This window comes from Clarias gariepinus, chromosome 7 (assembly GCF_024256425.1).
Source record: "Clarias gariepinus isolate MV-2021 ecotype Netherlands chromosome 7, CGAR_prim_01v2, whole genome shotgun sequence".
In the NCBI taxonomy this organism is placed as follows: domain Eukaryota; kingdom Metazoa; phylum Chordata; class Actinopteri; order Siluriformes; family Clariidae; genus Clarias; species Clarias gariepinus.
In genome coordinates, this window is record NC_071106.1 from 33,401,629 (window position 1) to 33,417,855 (window position 16,227).

Here is a 16,227-nt window from a genome sequence, read left to right on the forward strand (position 1 = left end):
AAATGGTGCACAGGCATGAGAGAAACAAATCTGAATGACGGCAGGAGGAAGCAGCGCAGTGACGGCATCACAACACCCCAGATTATCACGTACGCTTTGCATACAAAAATAAAGACTTGCGTCATACATGATTAGCAGCAAAGGAAGACTTTTAATGATGAGGTGAGTTTTGTAGGTGAAGCTTGTGTCGTCCTCTCAGCAGTCTCCATTCACTCAATTGGAGGCATCGTGTGTGACAAAATGGTCTTGCACCTCCAGGGTCGAAGGTTCGAGTCCCTCCTACAGACATGCAGATTTAGACTCATTTCCAAAGTCTATCCCTGAGGAAAAAAAACAACTGATATTTGAATGTGGAATGATTGACAGTTCTCTGTAGATGTTTTTAAACTGTCTTATATGAATGGAGACGGCACAGTGGCTTAGTTGTTAGCACTCACGCCATGCACCTCCAGGGCTGGGTTCGATTCCCGCCTCGGGGTCTGTGTGCATGAGTTTGCATCTTCTTGAGGATTTTCCTCCTCCTTCTCTGGTTTCCTCCCAAAGTCCAAAGATATGCAAATTAGGCTAATTGGCGTTCCCAAATTGGCACCAAGTATAAAAATAATAAAAAATAAGTCTCCTGGGATACTTAAGGCTCCAGGCTCTCGCGACCCTGTATACAGGATAAAGTGGTATAGACGATCAGTGGGAGAGAGTGATATTAATGGAGAAGTCAAAGTAATTGGAAGTGGGAAGTCGAAGCTCGAAGCTTGATGCTCGAATTGGTGCAGTCGAGATACAGAGTGGAAAAAAAATGAAGAGGAATGAATTTTGTTAGGATAGCCGGTGCTAGCAATGCACAGTTTATTTACCTACTCAAAATCGTGAACTGTCTATTCAGTGTCCTAGATTTAACAAGCAAATGTCATGTCTGTATGGCGATGGATCCTAAACAAGTACTTGTACACCGATCAGCCGTAACATCATGATGGAAGTGTTAAGCCCAGTATTGTGTAGGTTCCTCACCGGGGAGGCGGCATGACTCGGCAAGATCTCTTGAGGTTTGCTGTGGTGTCTGCGACCAGAACATTGGCGGCAGGTCATTTTGGTGCTGTGGGTTGCAGGGCGGGGCCTTCATGGACCAAAATTGCCATGGATAGATTGAATTATTTATTTATTTATTTTATTTTTTTTTAAGGCACCCTTGCTCTAATGCAAAGTGAAGTAAAAGTCCTAATTAATTGTGACTTAATTGTTTGTGTTTATTACGACATAAAATGTCCAGCTAAGGATTTACAAGTACATACTATTCCATAAAAGAAGAATTTTACAATTGCAGTATTTTCTGACCCTTCAAACCTCACGACTGCCACAGAGCCAGGCATGGCCATGTGAACACGGCGTTTAACGCTCAGGCTACTGAACGGCCGATCCTGTACTTTGACCCTGGCTTCTTTCCAACTGGGACGAGGTTGAACGATCTTGAGTCACAGCCAGGTGTTGTCTAGCCACTGTGTTTACTGAATATTCTTCACAACAGCATAATTCATGCTGCTGAAAGCAAAGCGTTGTGAACTGATGTCCATTAGAGGGAGCCAGAGCTTTGAATTAAGGTCGAGGCACACGCGGTGTTGTTTCATTCCGGCCACATGGATGGAAATGTTCTTTCATTTGCTTAATTTACTTGTTAAAGCTTTACATCTCATACATTACATAATAATACACTTTTTTTGAATGTATTTATTTTTTTATTTATTTAATTTCTCTTTTTCTTTATGTCGTAATTTTAATCCTAACTTTGGTATGTACACCAGACTGGACTGCGCTCTCGAGTTCTTGTCTAATGACTTAAAAGTGAGCATGTCTGCCATCTTGGCTAGCACAGGAGACAGGAAGTGGGTGAGACTGCGAGGAAGCAATGGGCAGAGGCACTCAGAAGCTCGGGAGGTTTCCACAGACCGAGCGTCTTTTAAGGAACAAGCATAGCACCCACTTTGAACTATGCAAGCCTCGGTTTATAGTTTTTTTAAAAATCCTTTGGATTGCAAATGTGAATCCGTAAATCATGCCAGTCTGACTGTTTACAGCAACAATCATAAAATTTTACAGTGTGGTTATAAAATGTTAATGTTAATATGACTACACCCTCAGGGAGTAAGAGTAATAAAAATGACCATTTGAGATATCCTTGTACAAATTGGTAAAGGAGTGAACGACATAAAACTAATTTAATCTGATCAGCACAGGAAAGAAGGTGAACTGTTATGCAAAATTCATTTTAAATCATGCTTTTCACTTAAATATATAAATTTGTCCTCTTTCTCTATTTGTTTTGCCCAGATTTTCCAATTTGATTTTCCAATTAGATTTTGCCTTTTAATGTGACCTCATATAAGAGGATGAAGATGAAGAGAATGAAGCTTGAGCTGTACAGTGAATAAAATGTTTTTATTACATGCGGGTTGTGTCAGCTGGAGTCTTAAGAGAAACAATTTAAGGAGCTTTGAACAAACTATGGGCCTACTCGTAGCATGCTGACACGGATAAATAATCAATGATCGGGAGTTTCACAAAATATAAAAGTTTATATTTGTTTGCAGTTGACTATCAGCATTACAGCATAACCTGGGTATTAAAAAATGCAGCAATTCATAGAGATGGGGAAAAATTGGTTCAGTTATGCGTCACGTTTATTTTGTGTGACAGTTTGCGCATTGCTGCACCATTGCGCATTGTTTTTATTCATCTATTAAAAAATGTATATGTATTTGTGCTATTTGCATTTGAGGGACCAAAATGTTGCGATTCCCTTTATAATCCTACAGGTGGTGCGTGATAAATTATTCACACGTTAGCAGGCAGCAGTTTTTTAGAATTTTAACAAAAGAAAATTAACTGCAAAAATATTTAATATCGAATTATGATATTTTATAAAATCGTGATACTAACAATCGCAATGCAAATCCTTCCCTGGTGGTTTCCGTCTCTGATTAGTCGCAAAGTATGATTAGAAAAGCCGGTAAGTCTAATTGTACCTTGTGAACTTTCAGATTATTTTACAAACTGGACAAATTCCTTTCCGTCATGGTCCATTGTCCTTTCATCCTAATACCTGGTCCTGTTGGTTTTCCACAGTAATGGTACTGGGTTGCATTATGTACACTGATTTAAACTTTCACTTTTATTAAGTTCAAGTTTTGATGTTTTTTTTTTTTTTTTTTGTTTATTTATTTATTTTTTATTTATTTATTTATTTATTTATTTATTATCATCACTAGTTAACACCAATAAAACCTGACCTTTCCAAAGGCTTCCTAACAGAAGCTATGGATGACAGCGGAGGGAGTATGCGGTTAATCCGATTCCTCCCTGTTGTTTTCGCAGGGTGTGGAAGTCATTAGCCTGGCTCTATATTTGGACTGGGTGTCATGGTAAACGTGCCGTGTAGTAGGAGACGAGCTCGAAGCGGATGATTGAGACCGACATAGCTGCGCATTCCTATTATAAAATCTCTCCATCTCTTCACCTCTGTGAATATATATATATATATACCTCTCTGATATAGCAGACTGGATGTTTTTCAGCTTCTGAATAGTAGCTCTGGAAGTCTCTCTCTCTCTCTCTCTCTCTCTCGCTTAGTCATTGCCGAGGCTAAATTTTGCTGTTTTTGGCTTTATAGTGCTGACTGCTTTTTGGGTGGAGCTGTGTGTAAAAGCCACACCTCTAAACCAAACTTCAGTCTGTGTGTTCAGGCAAACAAAGTCTTAAGTGTGAGGGAACAAAATCACAGTATGTGCGTGCACACGTAATTTACATGCATATGTGCGTGTGAGAAAACCCTTGTTTTTGTGGTATAGCCATGCATATCTTTAGTCTGTATACTGTATGTATATATGTGTGTGTGTGTGTGTGTGTGTGTGTGTGTTTGTGTGTGATTTGACAGGCTTACCAAGTAACACATATATAGACTAAAGAGTCAAGTGCTCTGGAGAGCCACTCGGATTAACGATTGTAACCGGATTGCATTGCGCACATCCTTGTCTTTATCTGTACGCGTGCCTCCACTGTCCACTCCGTCTAGCCGTATTACAAGAAATTTAAATTTGCTTGTCCTTTTCTTAGGATCTGAAACAAAAAGGACGGCTCATTCATGCCTATAAGCTTTTTTTTTTTTTTTTTTTTTACTTTACTATCAGGACCCCTAGATTATTTCCTCATTCTGGATTATTTCATTCACATCCTCGCTGCAGGAATGAGGTTTAGAAGAACTGGCTCTTATTCTCTGATTAGGTGAGGTCCTTGTTTTACTCTGTGGCTCATGACGTCATGGAGGATTTCAGGTTCAGCACATTGCACACTGACAAATTTGTCCGTAGGTTCGTGTTGAAGGGTTTGAATCATGTTCTGAAAAACCTTAATACAAGAAAAAAGAGACCAAGAATAAGGTTTTGCTTTTGGGGTTTTCACAGCTGCGTGTGTTAAAATTTGCATGAATTTCTCATAATAGCGAAAGAATAATTAAAGGTGTCTTTCGGTGGTATTGTGTAAATAATGATCTTACCAACAATCTGGTTTTAATCTTAATAAAATAAAAAAAAGGATGAAACAAAAAAGGCTTTAATAAATATAATCAGGGAGATAGATCGAGCTGTGAATCCATACTCTCGATTCAATTCAATAGCGCTAAAGTTTACACTCTGGTTTGTCTCAAGCAGCTACATTTATTACAAGGTGTGAAGTAATTAGAATGCATAAAATTTATTAAATAAACATTGTAGAAGTCCTGTAGAATAAAAAGGTAAAAGTTCCAATAAAAAAAATGTGTAAAAATTGGAATGGTTAAACCCTGTCACCTGGCACCTCCAGGTTTGATTCCTGTCTTGGGCCCTGTGTGCATGGAGTTTGCATGTTCTCCCTGTGCTTGGTGGGTTTCCTCCAGGTACTCCAGTTTCCACCCACAGTCCAGAGACATGCAGATTAGCTTAATTGGCATTCCCAAATTGTCCATAGAATGTGAATGTGTGTGAGTGTATGTGTACCCTGTAATGGATTGACACAAGGTATAGAAGCAGTATAGATGATGTGTGTGTAAGTATACACATTTACAGGCAAGATGTAATTTAAAAAGAAATATATACATTACTCAGAATGTGCGTGTGAGTATGAGTGAAACATGGGATATGAAATGAAATGATGCATGTGTCAGCAGTAGTAATATCATAATGATTATATTATTAATGATAATAGTGAGGATTGTAAGATTGCCTAAATAATAGTATGTAATAAAGTATAAATTGGTGCTAAATCGAAAACTAACCTGATGTTTTGATGAATACAATCAACCAACGACAACAAACTTTAATTGCATGATCAGTTTATTTGCATGATAGATAGATAGATGGATAGATAGATGGATAGATAGATAGATGGATAGATAGATGGATAGATAGATAGATGTGCTTAATACTTTTGCACAGTACTTTTTTTTTAAAAACCTCCATTATAAGCGAGTTACCAGGTTTTCCATTCCTTTGCATGCATAGGGAAAGTTACTGTTAGCACTAATGCACTTCAAATTCCAGTAGATTAAGATCGGGTTGGAAATCCCTGCAGTTTTTCTTTATCGTGCTATCAGTATAATCGAGATGTTGGTATCAAGACGTGACAAGTCAGAGCTTTTGGAGTCTTTTGGACAGTGTTGCATCACCCTAAGATGATCTCAGCTGATTGGCCTCCTCACACGAATGCTGTGAGTAAAAACATCCAGGGATTTTGTCTCCAGTTTGTATCTGCTTTGATATATTCAATATATATTTCTTTACATAAGCAGTATATTGCTTTACATTTTTACAAATGAAGTCCAATTATAGTAAAGCAAGCGGTGACTGAAGTATTCGGAGTTTTTTATTATCGGCCAATCGGAACATATAAAACGTCCATGTTTGGGACATTATTAGGCATTTCCCACCCCTTTTCTGGTGTTCCTCACTCACATTTGTCATGAACAAAATAAGAGAGAAAATGTATGTAAGATGTAGGTTAATTCCTGATGACATTATCTATTTATATTAATCAATATAAAAGTTCATCCACAGCTAAGAGCTGAAGAAGGCTCCGTTAGGCGTTTCTAATTAGCTACTAAGTGAGACTTAAGAACTGTTTTGGAGAAGGGTCTCTTATGTACAGTATATGAGGTCACATTAGGGGAAATCTGATTTGCTTGTTTTAGCCTGGCCAATACAAAAGAAAAAAATTCTTATATGTTTTATGTGAGTTTATGCAGACTTGATGTTTAAAAATGAATTTTGCATAGTAGAGTCCCTGTTGAGAGTTCCTGTAAGCTCATCCCTCCCCTCTGAGAGAGCTCGGCCAATTTAGCTCTCTCTAGACCTCCGGCTGTGAGAGGTAACAGCATCATCCGGGAATCGAACCAGCGATCTCTGGATGATCGGGCGAGCACTTTACCACTGCGCCTACGGAGGCCCCTACATGGCCTTTATTGTCCAAAACAGACAAATAAGTATGTATGCGTGGTAACCATGGTGATTTAGGTGTTTTAAGTATAAATTAAATGCAGCCATTGCATTAGCTTTTTTTTAGTTTTTTAATCGCTAGTTCTTTTAAAAAAAATATTCGAGACATCTGGTGTTTTGCTGGTAATAAATGTACAAGCGGTGACACAGGCTATACCACATGGACTCTCCGTCTCCAATCCATTCTTCTCTCAGGAAGCGCACGGTTCTCGCATTTTTTGCTATAATATTTGAGGAAGGAGCGCTGGCGTTTCCCCATCGGGCGCACATGCATTGCAGCGCCTTATCGAGGCCGTGCATAAACACAGGAAAGCGGTGTGTGAACATACAGACGTCTCAGAAGGGGAAACGGTTTTGAGGAGAACACAATGCAGTACAGCTTCCTGCATCTTTCATTTATTTTCATTAAGGGAAAGGAATGGTGAAAGTTCTGACCTCCAAGGACCAACAATCATTGTTCCCTCAGCACTTTATAAATTTTTTATCTTTGTTAAAATTTATTGCGTATATACTGTACAGAAAAAATAACTGTATCAGGAACATTTTATACCAGTTTTATTTAAAAACAAACAAACAAAAAAGACAATTATAAAATTTGTGAAATTATAACTTTTTTTAATTTAGAATTGATATTAACTTTTCTTGAAACAGTCCGTATTCTAATAATAAAACACTTCCTTTATATTTTAGTACAAACCCAAACTCAAGACTATCCATATCCTGGCCTGTCTCAGGTTTGGCGTTACATAACCATAGCCTGGAAAGTTTGTCTGGAGGCGAAATGGTGCTCCAATTTTTTCAACAAACTCCACGTTATCTTTAGGGTTGGAAGGTAACCAAGTAAATTTAACTTTTTTTAAAATTAGTGCTTACATTTTACTTTTACTTTACTACATCCTACCGCAAATACCTGTACCCACTACATTTGTGCATGGCTCTGTGTTACATAATCGCAATGGTGCGATTGAAGCAGTAATATCGCCACCTGCTGACGTTACATAATCGCCACCCGCCATTTGCTATGTTACATCATCGCAATTGCGCGATTGAAGCAGTAATATCAGCACCTATTGTATGCGTTACAGGACTTGCCTTCTGTCCGTAAAAATGCAGAGTCATGTAGCAGGTTTTTGAAATCAGAAACGGATGTGGTTTTTAAAAGTGTCGGAAATACTTGACTTAAAGCAAATTGAGCAAACCGAGCAAATTTTACAATCTCAGTCAGTACATTTGATACTTAAATACAGCCGGACTCCGGGGTACGAATTGAATTTATTCTGGAGGCGAGTTCTTAAGGCGAAAATCTGTATTACGATACGAATAATGTAAATGCAGATAATCCGTGCAAAAAAACTCATTTTTTTTTACGCATTTTGAAGTGCTTCGTTTTTGAACATTGAGTGAAGGCAACATTGGTATTGTGTGTCGACTCTTTCGAGATAGCTTTCGCTGACTAAAAAAAAATCCTCAAATTCATAAATTCACTTTGCTTGGCTTTTCACTGACAAACAAGTTTTGAACGGCTCTCAGACGTTTGGTTCGTTTGTTCGTATGCTGAAAATTCTTGTGTGCCGATGCAAATTTAAAGCTGAGTACATTTGTACATTTTCCTCAAGAAAAAATTTAAATGGAAAAACTTCTACATGTAATATGTTTAAGAGAAAGAAAAAATAACATGCAGTCTTTAATACATTTCATTTTTTTATTGACATGTTTGGCTATTTTCACTTTAATTCCAACTTTAATTTCCTACGTTCCCCAGAATGCCCTTTGACTATCGCGAATGATGGCGCTAGTATAATTTAATCCTCACTTCATCCTCTTCTCTACCTAACGAGAGCGATGCAGCAGGCTTTAGTCTGAATACCACCACTGAGAAGATTTTAGGAGGAGCAGAAAGAGCTTGGTACATCTGAAGCATTTTCGTCACTCCCTGCGTGATCTAAGGTGACGGCGACTAATCAGTGACTTCTAGGCCTCCTTATCAGCGAACAAGAGACTTATCCATGCCCCGCAGATCCAGCTGAGCCCTTTCACTCCCATAGTGTTTGTTAGTGTGCATCAGCATGTCTGCTGACTTCTCTCAGACCGTTAGAGAAGTATGAAGAGGAACCCGTTGCACAAACTTCGAGTTACGCCGTAAGAAGAACGACATGGCAGAAGCGATCAGAGATCCAGGGAACGACGAGAGCGGTCACGAGCAGTCTCGACATATTCTCAGCTCGCTGTTTCACAGGTACTCTGTGTGTGTGAATCGCAGCTTGTCTGTATGTGACCTATAAACCACTGCTTCATTAGCAGCATCTTGAGATGTCGGTGTATATCACGGGAGCACAATGTACACTGTTCGGAAGTGAAACATTTTGATTTTAAAGTGGCCAGGCTATGGCGAGGTTCGTGTTGACAGGAAGTCTATTACAGCACATGAAGTGTTTTTATTTCTCTAATATCTCGTAGTTGCATAGGGTGACATGCGTCAGCCAATCAGAAACCCAAACAGAAGAGGGCTACATCCATGATCAAGACACAGCGGTTATTCTTTCTCAATATCTCTTGAGTCATTTCAGTGAAAATCCTGATACATTGCAGTGTTTCCCACAGGTCTGAAATATACTTGTGGTGGTAGCCAGCGGAAACGGGCCGACATTACCTGTTAGCACAAAAGTGCTAGATCTTTAGCACAGTATTTTGATTTATTTGATACAATATTTCTATTAATTTCATATTTCAGACCTGAAAACAACCTAAAACCTTCATTGATATTTTTTTATATTTATTTACATATATGGGTCAGGATTGTGCAATATAGAGTGACACATCCTTTTTCTTTTTAGCACAACTTAGGCAATATAATGAATTTGGGCTCTTTGTTCATTTTAACCAACTTTACAAACATGACTGAGCAAAAGAATAAAAGGGTCATGGTTTTTATGATTGTTTTTGTGACCTAATAATAATATGCACATTTTTTACATGCTACATTTTTGCTTTAACTTTGCTATACGACATGCCTGAAGTCCGTCAATATACTTGTAAAATATCCTCCGTGTGGGGAAACACGTTGTGTTTTACTTTTAATGCAGTCTGAACAGTGGCATTTTTTAGTAACGAACCGCAACAAAAACATCTATTCGCATAATTTTTAAGTTTGAAGTAACAAAACCAGTTTCCAAAAATGTATTGTAATGTCATCTTACTGTGTATTGGTCCATGTCGTAGACTTTAGGTGTATGTTCCAAGAGTTAAAGTTTATTTCACCACCAGCTTTGGCAGCTTTAGGACTCTTCATTTTAGCCAAATTCCACTTGTCTATAACTCTGAAATCCGAAAATTTTCAGCATTTCACTTCCCCAAAGCTTGATGCTTCCGCCACCATGCTTAACAGTTGCTTGAGGTTGAATGCCTCACCTTTGCTCCTCTAAACATTTCTCTGGTGAAACTTTTCCTTTAGAAGTCTTTTTCTTTGTCTATTCGTCAGCTGTAAATTTAGTCAACCTCAAAGGTGTCAGTTTTATACCGGGGCATTCTACTTGCACGTTAGTGTATTAATCCGTGGTGATGTAAAACTGACTTGAATGTAGACAGTGACACTGGTGTTTAAGGAAGCCTTTGCCTCAGTGGTTCCTGGTTTGTTCCTGACCACCCAAACCAGTTTCTTCTAAGCTGAGGGTGATCATTTGGTTTTCTCCTAGAGCTTGGCGAGAGTTGGTATACCTTCCAGGTACATATACTCATGTACACTTGTTCGAACTGAGCTATGAGTCTGTATTTGTTTATTAATGCCTTCACGAAACATTCCTGCATTGTTTAAATCTTCTGTCCTTTTTCTAAGCTCCTTGGACTTTCGCATTGGACTCTGTGTTGGTCAGTCCAGTAAGCGCTGTCAGATAAACCCCTTTTTAATGCTGGGAGGAAGAAATACCATATGGAGTCAATTATATTCGCTATAAATAAGAAATGGAGAGACCTTGGTTTTGGAAAATGAAAAAAGATTTTGTGATTTTCAGCACCCCTGAATTAATAAGATAAATAAGTTTGAATATTTTTTACCTTGAATTTAAAATTGTGATCCTTAGTTGATATCAGAACACCCAGATTGCCAAGGTTGAACCCCTTACGTGCCAATTCTTTGTTTGTTTGTTTTTTTTCTTCTATTAAAGATGTACAGTATGTCATCTTGTGAATCATCATACTTCCACAGAAAAAGACCAGTTAGAAAAAAAACTCACTGAAAGCCTAATATTATTGTGATGAGTGTACGACGGGGTGTTCAAGTCCGCCCGGGACTTGTGATGAAATTTCTTGTGAAGGCAGACGTACGTGTGTTAGTGTAGCAGGGGAATGTACTGTATATAGGGGAAATGAAGTTCGTTTTTTCTAATTCTCATAACTGTGTTCTGTTATTCTGCACAGTCAAAATCCCCGGTTTGACTTGAATACCCTTGTCTGACCACAAATCTTGGCAGACATTTATTTTTGGACTATAAGAGGCAATGGAGATAATAAAATAATAAGCGTCCACTGGTTTACATCATCATCATACAATACATATAGTGTATAACTGATTATTAGCACACACGGTCTTGATTGTTTTATTCTTAGTCTACGTTTCATTGTGCTTTTGTCAGAGCGGTAAACATTTGCAGATGTCTCCGTCAGAGTGTATCTAATTCAGCCTGCTGTAAGCCTGTATCTAATGCCGACAGCTGCTGAGGTTTTGCAGTTTTTTGGTTTTTTTTTTTTTTTTTTGGGAGGCAGTAAGTATTTTTGGAAAGAATGAAGTCGTAGACGTGCTAGAAAGGATTCTGCTTGCAAAGAAAACACAACGCCCTCTGTCCTTCGTCACTGCTTTCGTAGGCTGGCTCCTTATTTTCTTTTACCTGGAGCCACAGTGAAAGAGGCCTCTGTTCTGCTTCTGTCTCTGCAGTGGGGCCTGTTCTCGCACCCTCAGCAAACACAGGCTGTTTAACCTTTCTGACCAGGATTGGATGCCTTCCATTCCTTTTTTTTTTCTTTTTTTCTCTGAAGCATACTACTTATCCCTTACTTGAAAAACTTAGAGCGTCATCTCTAATGCAAACTTGTACAGAGGTATGATCTGATCTGACATCACTGTTAAGGCAGTTTTATGAGACAGCTGTGCATGACATGCAGATGATTCAGGCTCGTTTCGAAGTTTTATGATGACGAGCGTAACCAGACAGCCAGGCTGATGTCACGCTGCTCCGAGTGAGATGAGTTAAATAGCTAGACGGTGTATTTTTCTTAAAAACCACACCACTTCCTTAAATTAGAGTTAGACTTTTAAAAAGAGTGGAAAATTTTTAACTGGCTTACTCAGGGATATTTATAGCTCCATGGCCATTACAGCCTATAGTCAGGTTTAAGACTGACCAGAATAGCACTGGGGCGGGATCGCCTATGAGGACGCGAGTTCTGTGCATAGATTCAACACATTGTACAAGTAGGTTTTAACCATGTAATGGTTTTAGTCTTTTAAGCAAGTTCTACCGTATGGGTTGATAGGCTTATTTTAATACACAGTTGGTTTCCATCCTGATCACCAGCCCATAGCGACACAAATCCAGACATTTTATTTGTCCTATATTAGTTTCCTGGTGCTATTTTTAAAATGTACTAAATATCACTACATTATGGAACGTTCTCGAGACTAGCTTGTTCCTATCTGTCCCGAGGCCATTTTCTTAAAGGAAAACTTGCCGATGGTTTCAAAGCATTAACACTGGAGACTCCTTTAACAAATGTTAAATCAACCTTTATACACGCTTGAGAAATTTCTTGTACAGTGTGATAATCCTAAGCACCAACTGCCTGTAAATGCCGATGCAGTACTATTGTAAAACCTGAGTACTTGTTAAAGATGCAAATGGAATTTGTCAATTTGAGACCATTTAATGTTTGAGTGTGAATCTAAATAAGTGTTATCCGTTTTTCATCATTGACGTAATCACACAGCCCTAGTTTTCACATACTTTCGGCCATGTGTAGTGCACTTTAAATTTGTGTGAACAGTGAATTACCCTAGAGTTGTTTGTGTAGTTAAGGCAATTATGTTATATGAAATAAGTGGTTTATAACAATTTTGTAGTTGTTCTGTATAACTACACTTCTTTGTACTGCAGCTGAAAGTTCCTAGCTGTGCTAAGTGTAAATGGTGCATGTGAGGACCTTAGAGATTCCCAGCATGATTTAGAAAGCAACTTGAGGACCAACATTTTGGACAACTTTGACCTTTTTGGTGGAGGAGTAATAATTGGAAGAGCAATTCTACAATACCAGGCATTGTTCATTTTGTGAAAAAAACTAACCACAATCACATGCTTACTGCCTGTATCCTGTAATAAAGGCTATAAAACACTGGTTTTGAAGCATTATTCTTTTCTTTTTAGTGTAGTGTAAAGGGTCAGCTTGTATAACATGGGCTTTGTCTATACAAGAGTTTTTTTTAAACATGCAACATGCAAACAAGGCAGCAGATCTCCGCTGTGTGTCTGTGTGCCTGTTAGGATGAGAATTCGTTTCCCCGGGGGAAATGTGTTCGAGTCAGGACGTGCCCGCTGGGAAATTCCAGCCAGTTTTACAATGAGATTGTGATAACACGTCGCGCCGTCAAAACACAAAATGGCACTGAGTTCATTTTTTGGGGAGGGTTAGGAGGAATATTGCACTTCTGCTGGTTGCATCTTTGACCCCTTGTATGGGGACAGGGGAGCGTTAAATTGTCCTGCAGGAAGTAGTAGATAGCTGAGCTTGAACTTGTAAGTTAGTTAATATGTTACCAAAAATTACTGCCATGAAAAGAATTGAGTTAGGGTAGAGTTACAGTAATATGTTTGTGAAATAGATTAAGAATTAAGAAAAGATTAAGTATGGTCACTTCTAATTACCTTTTGTTTTTAATATATTATTGTATCCATAAGCATGTGAAAGTCTAATGGAGCAGGATCAGGAGTTATAGAAGTGAAATTAGCTCTTTAATAAGCACATGACTATAACGAGCACAGTTGATTGTTGAACCTTTTTCCTGATGTTATTTAAATACTGGCCCTTGCGAATCCCAGAAAACTTCAAGCAGCTGATTGGCTGGAAAGCGGTGGACTTTAAAATTTAAAAATGTCTGATCAATAAAATTTACTTAGAGCTGAAGTCGGAATTTCCGAAAAAGTTTGTGTTAGAAGTCAGATCTCTATATATTCAGTCATTGTACGTCTATAAAGAATAAGCAATTTAAAATTTCCCTAGCACTTGTTCTATTTGTAATTTTTCAGTAACTGTGGAAAGTTTGAACTTTAATGGCCTTACAGTATATTTCCTTGTATTTGTATGGAATATAAACAATTATCTTTAATCAGTCTTTAGCAGTGCGCAGTGCAGCTTTTATAAACCTTTTGTAGACAGTGTGTATTACTCTCCTTATCCAGGGCAACGTTTGTTTATGTATAGTATGTAGTGATAAGAGATCTTTTGAAAGCTAGTTGTTCTACAGTAATAAAGCAGTAAAGTGTAATAAACACACTCTGCAGTCTGCCAGACACACTTCAGCTTTCATCCTCCAACTGTCAACTGACGCCACAAAAAAAAAACGGTTCGGTGTGTGTGTGTGAGAGAGACACCTAGTCCCCTACATAGTGTGCGTACACGCTGTTGTTTAATCTCACATGCAGTGCGCGTGTGTAGGGAACATCGATTTGTTTGGAACTCTGCGCCTTGGCTCCGCCTCCTCGCGTTCTCCCCTGCGTTCTAATTGGCCCGAAGTTAGCCACCAGATCCAGCGAGCGCATGCACCCGAGAGCCGCAGATGAAAAGTAATGAGACAAATCTGAGCGCTTTCAATGTGAGTGCGCGCGCGCCGCCGATTCTGTTACTCACATTGAGGTAGAGAAGCAAAGAGGCAGAACTCAAACAAAAAAGTAAAACAACTGGAGTTTGTATGCAATGGTCGGAGATCACAGTATATCTGGGGAGAGCGCGCTCACTCAGCGGTCTAAAAACGGATTAAGCTGTAAAATGGTCCTGCAGGCGGTGGGCAAAGTCCTGAGGTGAATGCTCAGATTTATGTTTTTTTTTTTTTAATTGATTAGTATTATTTTTGTCAAATGTAAAACTTTGCATTGAGTTTAAGCTGCATGGCATTGCTGTTTTGTATAGATATGGATATTTTCCCCGTTTTGCACTTAAATGCATGGCTTGAGTGCTGTATGAAAACCCACTAAAGTCAACTTCTGTAAAGTGCCCTGTACAAGAAATATTAGGTTATAATATATAAAAGGTTCATTTTTTCTTTCTTTCTTTTCTTTATATACAATATGTGTGTGTGTGTGTGTGTGTGTGTATATATATATATATATATATATATATATATATATAATGCATAAAGGTGCAATTAAAGCCTGAGGTGTGTGTTGATCTCATATCTGTGCACTTGATCTGTGTTCAGATCTTCTTGTTCAAACACATCTGTCTTGTCTTGGAATTACCCTGAGGATTTCCAGTGGGCTTTTAGGACACAGACCTGCTCTGACTTGTGTGTTTTAGATTGTCTTTACCAACCAGAAGACCTGTCAGTGCATGAAAAATGTGATTGTGCATTTATTAATGCACACACACACACACACACACACACAGAGTTTTGTGGCCTGAAGCGATAAAATGAATAATACTATTGCAGTTGACTTTTAGTTAAGGCCTTTTACATCTTAAAATAAACCTAATATATATATACTGAATAATACAGTATTATGACTACAACCTGCAATATTATGAGTAAGTCTATCTATCTATCTATCTGTCTATCTATCTATCTATCTATCTATCTATCTATCTATCTATCTATCGTGTACGCTACTAGTCAAAAGTTTGGACCCACTTTCAAATTCCATGGTCTTTCCTGATTTTTATTTCTTTTAATGCTAAAGGCCTTGCATCCAAAATATGCTATAGTATCCTTGAACAGTTGATATTGAGATGTATCTTCTACTCATGCTCTGTAAAGCCTTCATAACGCCTCCAATATAAGGTGCTGGTTGTTAATTAATGTTCTTTGAGGCTGGTAACTCTAAATAACCTTCTCCTCTGCAACAGAGGTGTAAGTTTTTGTGTTGCGTTCCTGGGAAGGTCTTCATGAGAGAAAGTTTCATCATGGTGCTTGATGGGTTTTGCAAATGCACTTGACACAATACTGTTCTTGCAAGAACTATTCGAGAACAGCTGACTTTTATGTCTTAAAATAATAATTGGTGGTGGTTGTTGTTAAATAATTACCTAATGCCATATGTCATTTCATAGTTTTGGGGGGAAAAAAACCTTCAGTATTGTTCTAGAATTTTGTCCAAAGTTTTGATTAGTACTCTATGCTATATATGTATGGGGATGTGGAAAATCTTTTCACTTACATATGACTCTTTTGTGTGGGAATGAATGCAATAATAATAATATTTCCACTTGAAGTAGGAACATGTTGCTGTTCCTTTACAGTCCTGCAAGTGGTGTGCTCTAAACTATTTAAGAAAAATCTTGTAGAAGCAAATTATTTGCTAAACTTGCCTAGAATTATATAAAAAAAAAACAGAAACCATGTAAATAGGATATTTAAAAAAAATATATATATATATCGCTATACAAATCAAATTGGCACCTGGATATCGTATCAGGAGGTCCCTGGTAATTCCCATCTTTAATATATCCCTTACACATT

General features: G+C 38.1%; 1 protein-coding gene across 3 annotated transcripts in view; it reads left to right on the forward strand.

Moving 5' to 3' along the window:
• mob2b (MOB kinase activator 2b) overlaps positions 1-16,227 on the forward strand; it is a 52,918-nt gene that overhangs the window by 18,860 nt on the left and 17,831 nt on the right. Inside the window, exon 1 of one of the 3 annotated variants that reach the window (XM_053500450.1) lies at positions 8,565-8,748. The exons of 1 other annotated variant lie outside the window; for it this stretch is intronic. In XM_053500450.1, the coding sequence (XP_053356425.1) occupies positions 8,666-8,748 (83 nt within the window). In that variant the 5' untranslated portion in view covers positions 8,565-8,665. Of the gene's footprint in view, positions 1-8,564; positions 8,749-14,328; positions 14,573-16,227 lie in introns of those variants that run through there. One more of the 3 variants, XM_053500449.1, reaches the window with a different exon arrangement.